Raw genomic sequence first — 18,981 nt, forward strand, 5'->3', positions numbered from 1 at the left:
ATATGCACCAACTAGATTTTTCATTCATTATGTCCCTGTCAAGTTTCCGTCACCTTCTATGACTCTTCTGCCTAAGACCGTATTATTTTGCTGCTGTAACTAATGAATGCGGAAACCAAGCCCCACTTCCAGTACCACTGGTTCTTACCCCGCCCTCTCTCTACAGAACCACCTCCTTTTGATATCAACTCACAATTGTACCATTGACACCCCAACTAATTTACCAATCACAACTCCAACCCTTATATACATCTGACACTCTCTATCCCTGTTTCTAGTCATCTCTCACTATACCTCATACCTTCATCACTTTCATATCAACTGTATTTTCTGTCACTGTAACTAATAAAGCAGAACCTGTTACTCCAACCTTTCTGTACTGCCCAACATTCTTTCCTATCACCTAAGTCACTTCCTTATAGCCACTTCTCATTCGTATCTCCTTCCCAGTTCATATTTACCATTGACTACCCCCTACACTTGTTCACAATTTTCTACATTCACCCCTCTATACATCTAACCACTTTTACACCTATCTCAATCCATCTCTCACTCTCTACTCAACACTATTTATCTTTCCTGATTCTTTTATCTCCACTTTTTAATCTATACCGCATCACTCGTGGATGTCAACTTTAACTCCAGAGCAAAATGACATTGCAATATGTCAGCTCTGAGACATTACCCTGAGGATACACTTTGGCACCTCACCACAACGATCTTTATCTCTTTCTGGTATCATTTAATCTACCTTCACTTACCCATATGAATTTCAACAATAAACCTGATTCTCCTGTCTCTCTCTCTTCCAGTTCTGTAGTTGGCAAAGTTGTAAGGCAATCTTACTAGTACTGGTCCCATGAAAATAAGCACTGTGAAGTAACTACAGTGGGGAAGGGTATCCAGCCATAAAAAAGTTAGGCCAAAATTTTCTCATCCACTTAATTCTGTTGAACTATACAACCCATGCAAGCATGAAAGCAGATGTGATATGAGGATATATATACAGATGCATTTCATATATGTCTGTAAGTGTATTTGAATATATATATATATATATATATATACACACACACATGCGGATAAAAATATTAAACAGGTTTTATGTATATATCAACATCTACTTTTTCATGCTTGCATGGATTGAATGGAGTTTACTGAGGCAGATTTTCTATCGTCAGATACCCTTCCTCTTGCCATTAGGAAATATCTTGCTTGGACACAGGCAAAAGTTGGAACAGAAAATCTGCCGTGTATATATATATATATATATATATATATATATATATATATATATCCATACACACAAACACAGATACATATGTAATGTTTTCCAATTTGATTTTTACGCCACTTTCTCATTGCAAACAAATTTGCAGCATAACATTCCTAGCATGTGACCGTAGATGAACATTTTGCTCTGATAATGCTTTAAATTTTCCTGATAAAAATCAGATAATTTGGCTAAGATTCATACCAGCTGCAAGCTTCATCTTTGTGCCTCCACTCAAAATGCATTTTCAACCCAGCAGTAGATAAGTACACCTTTGGATATGAAAGGCTTTGCTGTCATTACTGGAATTATAAGCAATGACTATTGCTCTTCCAATAAGTAACTTTTGTGGGTGACAAATCCAGTAATTCAAAGTGTAGTGATCTACAGACAAAGCAAACAAGACAATGTTTGGATATTCTACTATGCAGTAATTCATCATTCTGTAGTTTTCCTGCATTACCTTTCATCATTTGATGAGCACTGCTCCTCATTATAGACCATTATCTTCCTTTGATCATAATGTGTTCCCAATAAACAGTGCTGATGTTGAAGGCCTGTAAGTTCTTGTAATATGAAATATTTTGTTTTGTGCTAAGGACATTTGCCGAAAATCCTCCATAAAGTACTTGCTTTGGAAACTTGAAATCATCAAGATGCATGGCATGACTTATTCATTGCATAAAAATATTTGAGGAGGTAAGCTTTCATACTGAAACAATCCACTTTTACTAGCACTTGTGTGTCAAGTGTAAAGATTTCCAACTCATGTTTAATATTTGCTTTACACACTCCTAGTAAAATGCCTTGAATATTTAGATGTGTTGTCAGTATGGATCAATGTCTCAGACAAATATGGCAGAGATAGAATTACATGTGTACTAAAGATGCTTGGTGGACAATTTCAAGTCCCTGTTTGGCAATAAATGATGCTACTACATATCCACCTTAACAAACACAGCTGGTGTACTGTCAGTTCCTGGTGTTTTTCTTGAATAGATCTCTTTAACCTTAAGCATTCAGTATGACATGAATCTGTCCAACAGAGCACATATCTGTCAGTTCTATAATGCCAGAATCTATCTGAAAATATTCTTGTTTATATATACTTTTCAAAGAAAGTAATGAACTCTCTAATCTAAGGAAGAAAATCGTAATCTCTTCCTCTATCATTTACTCATATTCTGTAATGTTTGCTATTAAAATTAAGGCTTGTGTTGCTTAACTTTTGCAATTTATTTACTTAAAACCTTCATGCACATTTAGGTACAATGTTTATGAAAGGAGTAAACTCAGAAAGATTATGTTTGTATGTCCATATCTGTTACTAATTGCATTTAATATATTACTAACATCTCTTTCCATCATTTTTTTTTAACCCTGAGTGCATCCGATTTTTAGTTGCCAATTTTCATAAGCTAACCAGAAATAAATACATATAAGGAAAACCATTTTTAGATTTTTCAATCAGTACAGGACTGAGTATTTGACTGAACATTTTCAACAGGATGTTTAAGTGTTAATTTTAACTTTGGCTATATTACTATTATTATTCACTTCCTCAATAACAGGATGCTGCAGTAGGTCATCAATAACTTTCCAATTTATTGTGGATGAATTGTGAAAAAGATCTGTGAAATGTTCTGTCAATGTCTACAGAATATCTTTAGTATCACTGATGAAAGTAGATCCATCTTTGGAATAGATAGGAGCAGTAGTAGATTGGTGGGGACCAAACACCCATTTTACATTGTTCTGGAGATTTTTTGTCAAAAGCCAGTAAAATATTAATTGGATATATAACTCTTCAATAATTTCTCTGCATTCAAATGTTACTTTCAAGGTAAATTAGGTTTGTACAATTTCTGGTGTGATTCATGCTTGATGTCTAAGAGTTCCAACATTTCTGAGTTGTTTGCATTAAACCAACCTTTGTGTTTGCATGTTCTGAATGCCAAGATATTGGCAACAAGGGAATAATTTCCTAAAACTTTGCAAAGATATTATGTTGGGTCACAAAGTTTGTCAGTATTTAGTCATTTACAACCTTCATGTTATTTGTAAAATTTTCCCTAACAAGCTTCAAATTTACTTACACTAAGTAGTATCCAGTCATTGTGTAGCTGCATGCAAAACTTTAAGGCTGTACACAACAAATGTCACATTTACATATGACAAAATCAATAAGACAATACTGTCCAAGAGTGGATCCAAAGACCCAACTCTGAACATACCTGTTGTGGAAAATTCCTACTATCAATTTCAGCAAAATCTCTATATTTCACCTACTTATGCATGTGTGCACACACACACATCTACAAATGTGTGCGTTTGAGTCAGAGCACTGTGTCATGCTCCAATGTGTACTTTGGTATGGCTTCTATGGTTAAATTGCCCTTCCTAATATAAACCACTTTACAGAGCATACTGAATGTCTATTATGTGACTCCAGGACTAATAATAGCATCATGCAACTCACAAAACAAAAATTCCTTTCAACAAAGAACAGGTTTCTAGCAATGAAGGGTCAACATGGCTACTATAGAAGAGTTAGGAAGAGCAATCAGGGTAGCACTGAAAACAGACATAAGACAGTGGAAATGAGGTGTCATGATGGACCCTCAACATACAAAATGAATAGAAGTGGGGAGTGAACATGAAGTTCAGGTGCGTAGAGGTAGCAAGAGTGTATGAGTGAATGAGAGAGAAATGGAGAATGAGTGGGAGGATGAATATAACAAAGAACAAGGGTTCAAGGATGATTAATATATACCAGAAGGAAAATGAGAAAGAGTAGATAACAGTAGAGAATGGGTAGGATTGAGGCATGGATGCAGGGAATGATAGACAAGAGTGAAGGGACAGATTGATCTGCTCACAGATGATGCATGTATAGACTTGTGTGTACATTTATGTGTAAATATGTATTCGAAAATGTAAGTGTATACACACACGGAGATGCATGTATATGCATAAATTTTATTTTATTGGCCGCGAGCCAGGACCTGCAGTCATGCTGGAGCACTGTTGTTAGCATTAAAGCTTGCTTTAGATTTATTGGAAATGATACTGGTAAAGTAGTGAGTTGGACAAAGCTGCCCATCTAATATATTCTTTGAACACATCCACTTCTCATACAGCTCTGAAATCTTTTGGTGAGGTATTGAAAAGTTGTGGCGTTTGAATCCTAAGCTTTGGGTCCTTACTTTGGACAGAGACAACTAGGTCTTTTGTAGAAGGCAGTGGCATCCAGTTCAGTGATTGGTATAGCTTTCTATCCTTAACCCTTTCGTTACCAAACCGCCCAAAGCCGCCCGAAAAAAATTTTGGTTCATGTGACCAAGCCGCCCGTAATCACCTATACATATTTAAATGAGAATATCTGAGCAAATCTCGTTAGTACATTCGTGAAAACACGTGATTATTTGTGTAAACAGTTCAGCTATAGTTTTGTACGACGATCAACGTGTTTTTTTAATTTTGTGAATTTTGGGAGATTTTTTTCCAAATTTGTTCCTGTTGTGTTTTCAAAATTTGTAATCCTGACAAAAAAATGGATACGAATTTTATTGTCAAGCAGCTAGTCAGAATTCGAAGGATTTTTCGTTGAAAACCTTGATAAATCTAACTCTGTAACCGAAAAAAAAAAGCACGTGGTATTTGATAATGAATCTGAGGTTTCATTTTCCGAAAATGAAAGCAGTGAATCCGAGAGCTCCGATGATAGCGATAAAGATAATGAATTAGTACCTGAATGGAGTGAAAATTTAAAAACTCCTTTCAGTGATTTTTCTTAAGAAACTGGACCAAGTCACAGTCTTACCCAGGAGAGTAAAGCTTTAGACTCTTTCTTTTTGCTTTTTCCGATGTGCCTATTTGAATTGATTACGGCGGAAACAAACCGTTACGCTAAATGTAAACAAAGCGTAAAAAAGGATAGTTTGAGGTTTCCCATAAACTTGAATGAAATTAAAGCATATTTTGCCATAAATATTATCATGGGCATTAGAAAGTTACCTAGAATAACAAATTACTGGAGTAGTGATGAACCCTTTGGCGACGAATATGTCGAGTATAATGACGAGGATACGGTTTTTAAAATTGACTCAATATCTACATGTAAGAGACACGAGCAGTACACCAGTACGTGGAAAACCAGACTTTGATCCCTTATTTAAAATAAGACCCCTCATTGACTGTGTTCAAAGCACATATAAAACAGTTTATAGATAAGGATATGGTGGGCTATAAAGGCCGAGTGCGTTTTCAATAGTATATGCCAGGAAAGCGCACAAAATGGGGAATCAAAGTTTGGAAAAGATTTGTGAATCAAATACTGGGTACTGCTCTGGATTTTAATTTTATACTGGCAAAAGAGACAGTAATAAATCCAGTAATGTGCACAACTCTTCTATAATAATATTTTGTTGTATACCCAATTGAATATTAGCTAATAACCCATTTTCTATAGCGATGTTTGAACAAAAATTTAAATAATTTTATATTTTGTTGAATTTACCTGTATTTACCTGTAATTAAAGTCACTTTGTAACAAAAATTTTGGTATAGAATTGGTTGAGAACCTTTCGTTAATTTATCTTCCAAAAATCACATTAATATGTTGATAAATAAAAAAGTTAGAGTTGTTTAACGAAACCAGCCTAAATTTATGATTATGTTAGAAATTAATTGAAACACATAAGGGGTGTAATTTGGTTAGAAATATGGTAACGAAAGGGTTAAGACAGTTATTAAACCTTCTAGGAACTTACACATAATCACAGCATATCTTTCCCATCTTATGTCTTTCCTCTCTAAGGAGTAGAACCTCAATTCTTTAAGCCTCTCTCAGTAGCTCCTCTGTTGCATCAAGGCAATCTTGGTGTAGTGGCATTGGATTGCCTCAAGTTCTGCTGTTAGTCACCAGGATTACTACTTCTGATTATGATCACCACAAACTGAGAACAAATGTTCTCCACATGAGCAACAGTTTCCTTTTTCCATGTTCTGACTATGAATGATGTCAAAATTTAAGAAATAATGTGCACATGAAATTATGCATCGCAACTCATGTGGACACCTAAGTTATGCACTGGCTGACTCCAGGATTGTAACAGCTCCTGTCCAGTGTATTCTGACAGCAATCTGTTTGAGTCAATAGCAGTGTGCTTGAAATTTGTCAGCATTGAACTGCAGGATTTCTTCAGCTCACTTGTATATTGTGTTCAGGTCTTTCTGTAGTTTTAAGTTAACATTAAGGTCCTCGACTGCTTGTGATACTTTTGTATCATCAGCATAGCAGATGAGAGTGGTTGACTTTATGACAGAAGGTGCATGTCTGAGAGAACCCCAACAAACAGTAGTGGCCCCAGTACAGTTCTTTGAGGGATCATCATTAGCTGCAACTGTCTGACTTCTATCTTTTGAAATCATGCAGTCACTTCCCTAGTTTTTGAATGATACCAGTCACACAGCTTGTGACATACTTTCTCATTCTTTTACTCCTTTACTAGTTTCAGCTTGAGAAATGCAGCCATGCTGATGTGACTTTTGTTGAAGGCTTTGGTAAATTTGAGGTGTATCAGATCCACAGTTGATCTGCTGTTACAGTATCCAGTCATAATGCTCCTTCATGGACGGAATCCATGCTGTGTGTTAGTGAGAAAGCAATTTTCTTCTATGGACGTGATCACTTTGCTCACAAGTGAAGTCCGAGTGGCAGGCCCGTACTTCTTACCAGCTGCTCTTCTTCCATTGTGGTTAAGAAATATAATACAGGTGCGAGGAAATACTGGAAAAATACCAGCAGAGCTTTCTTATTGTTCTTTAAAAGAATAATTGGAAAGCCACCTGGGTACATGCTAAGTTTGTGTTCAACCCTCAATATTTGATATTATGTCTGTCTTTTTACATCAATATAATTTATGGTCACATTCCACCCCCCCCGTCCAGTGTAGATCTTCAGTGTTGAAGAACTCATGAGGCTTGTTTATTTGAAGGCATCCCATTGAGGACATGAAAACATTTTACAATTGTTTATTATTTCGCTTTTCTGTATGCTGTCTGTTATTGAGTTGGTTTCTTCAATCGGTGGCCCTGTTTTGTAGCACACCAAAGTATTTCTTTTGTAAATTTAAAGAGCTTAGGATTCATTTTTATATTTTCAACTACCTGGTTTCTCTAACTTCGCTTTCTTTTACATAGTAGAGTTTGAGTTCATTTTCTTTCTAAAAGTACTTTTTTGAGGTGGGACTTCTCACTGTAATCAAATTGTTCATTTAAGTGATTTGGGACCTTTATCTTTCATTTCATGGAGTCCCACCTGTCTTGGGAAATGCTTTTGCATGGCTCTTTTCTCTGGACAGATTTAATGCATATGACTTGCATTATTGACATAAATTCTGAGATTCATGTTAATGCCTTGCTTAGAGAGTCTTAGGCCAATTTTGTTTCAGGATCTCTTTTTTGAATAGATTTCCAGTACAGTTTGGGTGCTTCTTGTGTAGTACACATCTTTAAATAATTTTGGAGCATAAATTGCTAGTTCTATTATTTGTGGTCTGAGAAAATTGTTGGCAACACCATAACTTCACACTGAAGATAAATTCTATATTATTGGGGAAACCAAGATCTAGGAGGTTGTTTCTGGTTGGGAACAGTATATTTTGTGCCAAGTTATTTTTTTCAAAATCAAGTAATGAATTTGCAAGATTCTTTTCTTTGCATGTCAGGCCATTTGATATTGAGAAGTTGGAGTTACACGTCAGAAGTACCTTAGAAATTTGATTTAGTTTCATTATTACTTCTTTTATAATCTTAAGGCTTTCTGCAAACTTTCCATTAGGATTTGAGGAATCAGGCAAATGACAGTGTGCTAATTACCACATAAATTTGCTTTATATGCACCATGAGTTGTTACAGACTGAATTTCAGTGTGAAATAGGGTTAAATGTGTGATATCTTGCCCAATGTACATGGCCACTCCCCTATGACTTTTCTTTTCTGCCACTACAAAACAACATACTTAGATATATATGTATATCTGCATATGTCAGCAGATAGATGTGTTCTTTTACATACTACGCACATTTCTTGACTACAGGCAGGTGTGTGTTTGTAGAAACTATTACAAACCAATCATTGAGAATTCTGAATACATTTAACACATATATTGCAAGTAGTACAACAATTTGTAACATAAGCAGAAGACCCATCAGTCAATTACAAATGTGCATGTGTGTACATATGTACAAATGTTTATGTGGTTTGTGTGTGTGTGTGTGTGTGTGTGTGTGTGTGTGTGTGTGTGTGTGTGTTGCTACCCAGAACCATTTCCCTTGTTAGCCATTTATTATTATTATTATTCTCTCTACCTGCTTGTTACACTGATCCACTAAATTCTCTCATGTACAACACCTGCTTCTCCCTCAACTACCACCCTCTGCAGCCTGACCACATGTCATTTCTCTTGTCCTCCTGCTTTCAACAATATCATTACTATCCTGCTGTTCTTACTCTTTTTCCTTCTGCATCTCTGTACTTTCCCTAACTCATGTATCAATACTCATCCCTTATCCCTCATTCTCTACATTCACCCATCAACCCTACCCAAGCTTTACAGTTGTTTCCTCCCTTCTCTCGCTCCTCCATATATTCTTGCAAACCCCCATCCACATTGCTACTTCCTGTCTCACTCCTATTCATCTCATACACCCTGAGAGGCCACCTGGACACCTCATCACCAATATTTCTTTGGAGCTCCATTACAAGAACCTGCTATACACCACCCACTTCTCTCAAAAGCCAACCCTCTTCTCAAGTTTCAAAGCCTTGCAAGCTGCATGGCAACTTCACATAATACACACTGTAAAGTGGTTGGCACAAAGAAGGGCATTCAACTGTAGTAACCAAGCCAAAGCCGGAACTGGAGAATGATGCAGTCGTTGGACCCAGTAGATCCTGTCAAACTGTTCAATCAAGGCCAGCAAGGAACATCATCATCATCATCATCGTTTAACGTCCGCTTTCCATGCTAGCATGGGTTATGGACAATAAATAAAACCTGCACAGATGATTTGTTTATGACCAAATGCTTATACTGTACATTAAGCTCATTCCCTCCATAAAATGACATTGCCTCTAGAGGCACATGGTGTGCCATATGTCAGATGTCAAACTGATTGCAGAGTGGTGTGAATTTGCACAAGGATACAACACACTGCCTGGTCCAGGAATCAAAACCACAACTTTAGGATGGTGAATACAACATATATACGCATGTACATATATATAGGCTGCACAAATATACGCATGTGTGTATATATATATATATATATATATATATATATATAGGCTGCACATATATAGGCATGTATATAAATATATGGTAGAGGGGTATTTGAGGCTACTTAATTGTCAGTATATTTACACTCTTCAGACCAAAAAAAAAAAAAAATTTTTATTTCTTTCTGATCCCCTACGGCAGAAAAATCTTTACAACTAGAAATGAAAGACATGCAGTCATTGTTGCTCTTGTGGGTGCCAACTTTCTATGTTACAAATTTCAAATGGCTCTGGAAGCCTTTCAACTGTATCAAAGGGAGAAAAAAAATCTAAACATTCATACACTAAGGACACTACAATTCATCCAATGGGTTCAAAGCATTATTGAAGATGATCACCAAAGAATTTCAGATGCTAGATTGGACTCTCAGAACAATAATCCACAAGGACATTCAACACAAGTCATAAAAGCTTAAAGTTTAAAACCCTCACAAACAAGGTTTGCTTTGGTTCTTCTCTGATGAGAAATGCACTGTCCAAGATCAAAGGTCTAACAAGAAATGACAGATGGTTATGTGCCGATCCTTCTGATATCCCCAGAGTGATGTAGACAAAGTTTACAGTGACAGTTTTAGGAGAGGCAAATAATGAAGGTCATGTCACCTAACCTCTTTCTGCACGGTCTTAGATTTAATGTTACTGGTACACAGTGGAAAAACCATATCTGCTTCAATAAGACTCAGCACTTTCACACAAAGCACTCAAAACCCAAGAATGGCTGACAATCTTTATGATCATATAACACCAAACTTGTGGCCCCCAAACTCACCAGATTTAAATTAGGTAACTACATTTAAAGCCTTGTTGAAAGGGAGACTAATTGACATCCTCAACTTCACTGAAGGCTGCTGTCAAGATAATGACCAAAATGAATTTAGTGTAAACATCTCAACAATTCCAATCCCACAGTAATGTACTCATTGAAGCTGAAGGTGGAACCAAAGAATAAAACATTAAGAACGTGCACAAATTTTCATTAAAATATATTTGGCTTCTTGAGAGATTAGAACTGTTTTATTTAATTACCAAATATATCCTCAAATACTTTGTGTGTGTGATGAATATATATATATATATAAATGCATGTAATGTACATACACACATATATATCATTTAGCAACCATGTTCCATGCTGGCATGGATTGGAGGGCTTGACAGGATCTAAAAGATCCAAGGACTGGATCATGTTCCAATGACTGTTTTGGAATGGTTTCTACAACTGAGTGGCCTTCTTTACTTTACAGAGTGTACTGGGTACAATTTTGTGACACTGGCGCCAGTGAAGTCTCTATGCAGCTCACAATTATAACTTTGCCTCTGAGTAGGACAAAAGTAGAGAGATAGTTTTAAGAAGAATGGATGGATATCAAGTGAAATAGTTCTGGATAGTGAAGAAGAAAAGTTCTTACAAGGAAAAGCTGAAATAAGCATTTCTGATGATGGTTACAACAAAATATTATAATTGGGTAGGTGATGGGAATGGTTTAAAGAACTGGAGTGAGAGACCCAATTATTCACACATGCAGTGCTTCTAGAGGTTCAGTTTCACCAAAAAGGTATGGTCTTCCCGAGTACTGCATACTGCCAGTCATCTCAGTCCTTTGCCATTTCTGTAAGGGTTAAGGTGCTGAGATCAGCCTTCCACAAGCTCCATCCCATATTTTCATGGATTTCCCTCTTCCACAAGCTCCATCCACATTAATAGACTGGCACTTACACAACTGTTTGCATCCAGATGCACAAATACATATCAGTGTTGTCCAATTCCTCTTATGCCTACGGGTTTTCCCCTCACTCTGAGGGAAAAGACCCTCATTACCAGCAGTAGTAACAGCTCCTTGAAATTTCTTAACCTTATCCTTACTCTGGTTTATATACTTTCTTTAACAACTACCTATTCTGTTAATTACATCTAGGTAACAAATAGCTACCAACTACTTCTAGTAAACCACCATGGCATTTATGAGAACATGGTGTGCTCATAGCACGTTTGTCCCAGTGCATTCATCACATTCAAAGTTTATCATCTCTGTTCGCCTGCCTTCATTCCACTATATTTCTTATGTTCACTGCTTACATTGGGTACAGAGTATGGAGTTCATACCTATTCCTTTTCTGCATATCAAGCAAGCTCACTTCCCTAAAGATACTAGATTCCTGTCTTCTTTCCTAGTTACTGAAACCATCTTTGCTTAGTTTCCTTTGGAGCCTCCTAACTCTAGGTTTAGCTTTCATTTCTGGAATTTCCTTGCTAGCTCCACTACAGATTCAGTTAGGAGAACTAGATCATTAACATAGAAGTTCCATGGACAGCCAGTCTCAAATCCTTTTGAACTCTTTTGTGATGGCTCACAGGTCTAAGGTGAATAGGAGAGGACTGAGCCTTGATGGACTCCTACCTTCAGGTTAACTTCATTGTTAACTCACTTTACTTTTTGCATTTTTGTACAGTTTGTACAGCCCTTATAAGCTATGTGTGTGTGTGTACATGCTAACATGTATACATCTGTTCATACAGATTTGTTTTATATATGCACATATATACTTATATAAATTTTTACTTTTATTGTTACTAGTTTCAGCCAGAGGCTGTGACCAAACTAGGGCAATATCATATGTAAGATTTCATGTACACGTGCCTTGTTCCAAGTTGCATTCACATGAATCAGTGAGTTGAACAATGCTTCCTTCATTTGTGTTTCTTGTTGTGATGTGGATTTATCTAGTACCTCAATATAAACATGCCAAAGTGTTTTTTGGGCATATCCATGTCTACACATCATCGAGGTTCCCACCCACCAAATGTTAAAAAGCTATAGGCCTTTCACCCCAAACTGCTACAATATTGGGTCCTCAGTGCAGACGAAGAGGTTGGGATCTTTTGGCACTATACAGTGGTATCCAGTTTAAGGGTTAGTATAGATTTCAATCCTAAAATTAGGTGTTACACCCTCCAGGATCTTCTGTACCACTGCCTATCATTCCTACCTTCACTCTGGAGAGTAGAACCTCAGTTCTTTAAGTCTCTTCCAGTTACTCAGCTAGAACAGTAAGGCAATCTTCTTGGTGTAACAACATTAGAATGTCAGAATCACCAGTGTTAGTTTGACACTAAATGGTGACTAAAAGTGACATACATACCTATATAGACATGTCCATGGTACACAGATACACATAATCTTGTTTACTTAACACTGAAAACCAGCAACAGGTACCATCCCTATGGATCTTCAAGATCAAATCTGATCAATAATTCTCCACTAAATGTAATTAAAAATCTCTCTAAAAGTGTGTGAAAATAAGAGCTTTTGTGTAAATCCCCCACCACCACTTGACAACTTGCTTGCATCCATGCAACTTAGCAGTTCAGCGAAAGAGACCAATAGAACAAGTACCAGACTTAAAAATAAGTACTGGGGTCAATTTGTTCAACTAAACCCTTCTAGGCAGTGCCCCACCATGTCTGCAGTCCAATGACTGAAACATGTAAAAGTGCATACACATACAATTTTTTAATAGGTGCAAGAGCAGATTTTAGTCAAATCAATCACATAGTTACTGATTGAATTGATTTGTCCCAACAAATATTGGCCAAAATTGCATCAGGTACAAAAGTAAATGCCTCAATGGTTGAAACAACTGACAAGGTGGTTGGTATCATAGTTCTCAAACCACATCAAATTTATTTCATAGTTGATTATATCCTTTATGAGAAGTAGCTTTCCAAGCAGTGCTGAGACTCAATGTTGTTGCCTTTTATTTCATATGCTACTTACATGCAAAAAGTAGCTAGTAAATCAAAGTTGGCTGCAACTACCAGACTAGATTTTAGGCAATTATCTAGAAGGATTAGTCTAGTTTCTAATGAGAATATAATGAATATATTTACAAATTTTTGAAACCCAGCAAAAGAAAAACAAAAAAAGCTATAAATTTGCTTTTAAAAACATTACTTCATTAATAAAGTTTAAAACAGGAAATATCTAATAAGGCATTAATAAATCAATGGCAAAACTTTGTAATGGTGGGGTGGGAGAACACTGCAATTCATTATGCATACCCTATTCTAGAAATATCAGAACATTACTAGGTCTTCAATGTAAACTGAAGTTGAGGTGCATTCTTTTTTTCTCTCAGTGAGTTGGTTTGGACAAAAAAAAAAAAGAAAAAAAAGAAGAAAAAAAGCAATTATTCAAAATTATTTAAGTTATTTAAATATCAGAGTACTAACAAAATATCTATCAATTATATCGCTATAGTAGTGAGGTTAATACATCCTAAAGTTAATAAAATTTATAACTGAATTTTCCTAATGTAGGAAAACACTGGTTGAAGATTCAGAATCAAATACAAAAATTTATGTTCACTTAGAATAGAAAATTAATCCTCATCATAATTTATAGTGGCTGTGTGGTAAGTAGCTTGCTTATCAACCACATGGTTCCGGGTTCAGTCCTACTGCGTGGCACCTTGGGCAAGTGTCTTCTACTATAGCCTCGGACCGACCAAAGCCTTCTGAGTGGATTTGGTAGACGGAAACTGAAAGAAGACCATCGTATATATGTATATATATGTATGTTCGTTGCCAGTGCCCCTGGGCCGGCTCTTGTGCGGGAGACACATGAGGTTTTTCGAGCGAGATTGTTGCCGGTGCCCCTGGACTGGCTCATGTGCAGGCGACACATGAAATCTTTCGAGCGAGATCGTTGCCAGTGCCCCTGGACTGGCTCTTGTGCGGGTGACACATGAAATGTTTTGAGCGGGACGGGATCGTTGCCAGTGCCCCTGGACTGGCTCATGTGCGGGCGACACATGAAATCTTCCGAGCGGGATCGTTGCCGGTGCCCCTGGGCTGGCTCTTGTGCGGGTGACACATGAGGTTTTTCGAGCGAGATCGTTGCCAGTCCCCTGGACTGGCTCTTGTGTGGGGTTGTTGTAGGATTTTCGAGCGAGATCATTGCTGGTGCCCCTGGACTGGCTCCTGTGCGGGTGACACATGAGGTTTCTCGAGCGAGATGAGCGTGGCCGTTGCCAGAACCGCCTTACTGGCCTTCGTGCGGGTGACACGTAAAAGCACCCAGCTGTAGAAACACTGCCAAATCAGATTGCAGCCTGGTGTAGCCATCTGGTTCCACCAGTCCTCAGTCAAACAGTCCAACCCATGCTAGCATGGAAAGCGGACGTTAAACAACGACGACGTGTGTGTATATGTTTGTGTGTCTGTGTTTGTCCCCCCAACATCGCTTGACAACCGATGCTGGTGTGTTTATGTCTCCATAACTTAGCGGTTTGGCAAAAGAGACCGATAGAATAATAGGCTTACAAAGAATAAGTCCTGGGGTTGATTTGCTCGACTAAAGGCAGTGCTCCAGCATGGCCGCAGTCAAATGACTGAAATAAGTAAAAGAGTCTCCTGGTATGCATTGGGCAGTTTGATAAGCTCCGGTATTTGCTTTAGCATGGTTTCTATGGCTAGATGCAAATAATTAGCAAGGAAGCAGTACCTAGGCAAGATAAAATTTTCTAATTAACTAAATTGCAAAACTTAACTTTCTTATTAAATCATTAATGCATTTCTTCAATAGATATATTCCTTTGTAATTTCAATTAAAAACATGGTACTTATATACCAGATATCTTTCTCCTCGCTAGTTCAAGTGATATTTAAACATATATACACCACAGAAGGCTTAATTTAAAATAAAAATATTTTCTTAGGAACTTATAACACTGAATTGCTTAAGATAATGACAAGAGTGTGTTTTGGGACATCATTTCTAAACTAGTAACCACAACTGCAAATATATTAAAGACATTGCTGCATTAAGAATAACAAAAAGGTTTGATACTTTACAAATCAGTAGAATGCACAGGATTTCAAAAGTAAAACATTGTTTAGTCTCCAGTTCATTCCTGATTGAGCAGACTTTATAGTCAAACACACTGTTGCTTTAATCATACTGCCCGGGGGGGGGGGGGGGGGGGGCTATTTTACACAGTGTGCCTAGAACTAGAGTTTTTAATGTGACAATTTTTTTCTTTTCTTTTAAAAAACTATGGCTTGACTTGACAAAAAAAACTGGTTACCAAATAAATATACCGAGGATTCCCATTGTTAGCTCACCAACACAAATAGGCAAATAGAAATAATACTAATAGAAATATAGATTAAATAGTTACAATGCATCTTAGTATCTACAATACCTACAATGACGCAGCTCTAATATACATTTTCTAAATATTGTAAAAACTTAAAGCAATACATTAAAAAAGTTGGAAACTTTCAACACAGTAAAAAACCCTACTATTCTCTCTCACTGGGGAAAAAAAAAAAAAAAAACTGAACAGTTCAGGTAATTTACTATTCAACAAAGCAAATAAACAATGGTACACAATTTTGCAATACTATTTTCATAACTTACTATCTAGCTAATTTAATATTTTGTTTATAAGTTTCTTTTGTTTTTTTTAAATATTGTTAAACTTCTAGTTGAATTGTTTATATTAAACCCCTACGAAATAAAAAGGGTAACAAAGTATTTAATTGAAAATATAATCTTAGGTGAAAATTTAATATTAGTTTTTCCCATGGATCAGTTTAACAACAGTATCTCCGGAAGTATAAAGGCGCATTCAATACATTAAGAATTTAGAAGATCTCCCACTGCCATTATCTACCTTACTGTATAGTTTGAAACAATTTCTAAAATGTTATAGAATTAGAAGAATTTGTAAATGTTTGCATTTCCATAATTACAAAGAAATGTACATTTTATTTTTGCATTCACAGGAATTTTATTCAAAGGTGAAAAAAAAAAAAAAAAACGTTCAGTGCCATTGTTTAATTTGAGAGGTTGACAGCATGTTACATACTAAGTCAGAATAAAAACATTTGTAGAAAGAATTCATTGTTTATGAATACATTTTTATGAAGAAACAGGAATATGCTTATGTGCGAAGATTCATAAAGAATATTAAGAGCAATATGTTACATGAGAAAAAAAAAATTTAGGAGAGAAGATAAAAGAAAAAACTCTCAACACCGTAACACCGAGTTTTCTCTAATGAACTCTTGTCTTATGTACATGTCTCTTGTCACCATCACAATATGCTTCCATCAGATGACAAGTCAGCAAAATGAAATACTGCTATTAATTAAAAATCAATTTTATCTGAATGAAGTGAAATCATGTAAGTATAAATAAAAGTATGCCCACTGTAATGCACATATGCATCAAGTGAAAGTATGGGCATATGTGCACATACGTATTTTACCAGCTGCATGTGTCTGTACATATGTGTGTACTTGTGCACATCTGTATGTATGGCAGTTATGATATAAAGCAAATGGCAAGTAAGTGATAAGATGAATAAATGCAACTAGATACTAGTTTAATGGTTCAAGCAGTCTTATCAGCAGATGAATTGAGGTTGACTCAGCACTAAGAAATTAATGAATGATTTACAATATTAAGGGGCCTACCTTTAAAGTCTCGTTCTTTCCCCTGTCTTGACACATCTTTTAAAAAAAAAATAAAAAATATATATTATAATCAGAAAGTTACTAATCTTCTGATCCCTTAAAAGAAAATAAGGGTTTCTTCCATCTCAAATATTTTAACACAGATTCAAATTAATCTGTAATAAAATGGAAGCTCGTAAGTGTTTAACAAAGTCTAAATTGTGCCAAAATATTGGACGGTTGTGTAAGAGGCTTGGCCTGAAATCAACGGAAAAAAGGGAAAATAAAAATGAAGTAAAATAAACAAAATGGGAAAAATTATATATTTTAGTTTCAGTATTAAAATTAAATAATATAGAACATGACCAAGCCAATCTATGTATATATATGTATAAAATAAATATATACATACATAAACTAGGACTGCTAAATGATAAGTGCAGTTTATATAGTCAAGCTGGGTGTGAGGGGTAAGGAACAAGAAATGTTTGAAGCAATAATAGCGTGTTGTGTAGTTTCATTCAAGCCACAGCAGATTCGTCAAAGCTAAGAGGTTAGCTTAAGGCAAAGTCACAAGGACAACTAGTTGCAATAGTTTAAATACAGAAGTTTTAGGATAATTAAAAAGGGAGGGAGAAAATGACACCTAAACGAAGCTAAACATTACTACTTTTAGTTTTAGTAGAAAAAAATTAGAATGGAAATATTAAACTTAAATGCTAAAGATAATCTTAAATTTAAAAAAAAACTTTAGTTTTTTTTTTTTTTTTTTAAATTAAAATTTTATTAGATAAATGAAAAATATTTTTAAAAAATAAAAAAACCTGCCGGTTACAATTTACATCTAGTGTATAACCAAACATTATGCTTGAGTCACTAAGCACAATTTTCATAGCCTGGAAAAACTATAAAGAGTGGAATATTATGGATAAAAAAAAAAAAATTTGAAATTTCTTTTTTACCAACTAGTTATTAAATATAAAGAAATGAATAGTACATGCTGGAATAACAAATAGTTGGGATATGGGTGAAAAGGCACATGCCATGTCTTCCCGAGAACAAAAAGTATGGTACTGTGATGGTGCCAGTGACTGGTGTTTATAGGTAGTACCTACAAATTATTATTGGTGAGAGAGATTAGAAAAATAGAAGGCAGTGAATGGAGAAGAATTATTATAAACAAGAAATTATAATAGATTAATGACTGTATTTGTTTGTAGTATGTGTTTCACTCGTGACTAAAGGATATCATCAAATGTGCTGTTAAGTGTTTAAGAAAAGGACTAGGCAGGTTTTGAAACGTTCCCCACATTTTAAATTTGGAAAGGATAAAAAGATTGAAAATAATCAAAAACTGTTAATCTGTTTCTTTTTTCATCATTAAAGATTACAGATTACATATATACAAGATACATTTTATTTTCTAAATGCAAAAAAGAAAAAAAAACAAACAATTTGAGTAATTATAGTTAAAGCTCTAGTATTGATCTGTAGTATAAAAGAATTTCATAAACGCAGAAGACACACGCACGTGTGTAGGAACACAAATAAACATATAAAATAAAATATTGCAGCATAAATTTGTTTAAGAAATTCTGTCAATGCATGTAGGTGTCTGAGTGTATGTGTAATCAATCATTTGATAACCTTTAGATTCCCAATCATGGCTAAGCTTCCAGGTCTTTAAACTTTGCAAATTTTGCAGTTTCTGATCATTAAATACATGAACATATATTTACACAGAACTCCCATATACCTACCATCACCACCACCAGAAAAAAAAAAGTAATGCACATAAAAATGAAAGAGAAAATTTAAAATCCGTTTAAAATCTTCCCTATTAATTTAGCAGCCATCACACACAAACACTTATTACTGAAGGACAGAAGAAAAATAAGGAAAA

At 35.6% G+C, this 18,981-nt stretch overlaps 1 protein-coding gene across 49 annotated transcripts in view; it reads right to left on the reverse strand.

The window, feature by feature from the left end:
- Window positions 1–18,981, reverse strand: part of LOC106868437 (retinoic acid receptor RXR) — a 584,509-nt gene that overhangs the window by 43,406 nt on the left and 522,122 nt on the right. For 27 of the 49 annotated variants that reach the window (XM_089360965.1, XM_089360923.1, XM_014913707.3 and 24 more), the window contains one exon: window positions 17,100–17,135. The exons of the other annotated variants lie outside the window; for them this stretch is intronic. In XM_089360965.1, coding sequence (XP_089217091.1) covers window positions 17,100–17,135 — 36 coding nt within the window. The remainder of the gene's footprint in view (window positions 1–17,099; window positions 17,136–18,981) is intronic. 49 annotated transcript variants of the gene reach the window in all.

This window comes from Octopus bimaculoides, chromosome 1, assembly GCF_046866305.1.
Source record: "Octopus bimaculoides isolate indiv1 chromosome 1, ASM4686630v1, whole genome shotgun sequence".
NCBI classification, from domain to species: Eukaryota; Metazoa; Mollusca; class Cephalopoda; order Octopoda; family Octopodidae; genus Octopus; species Octopus bimaculoides.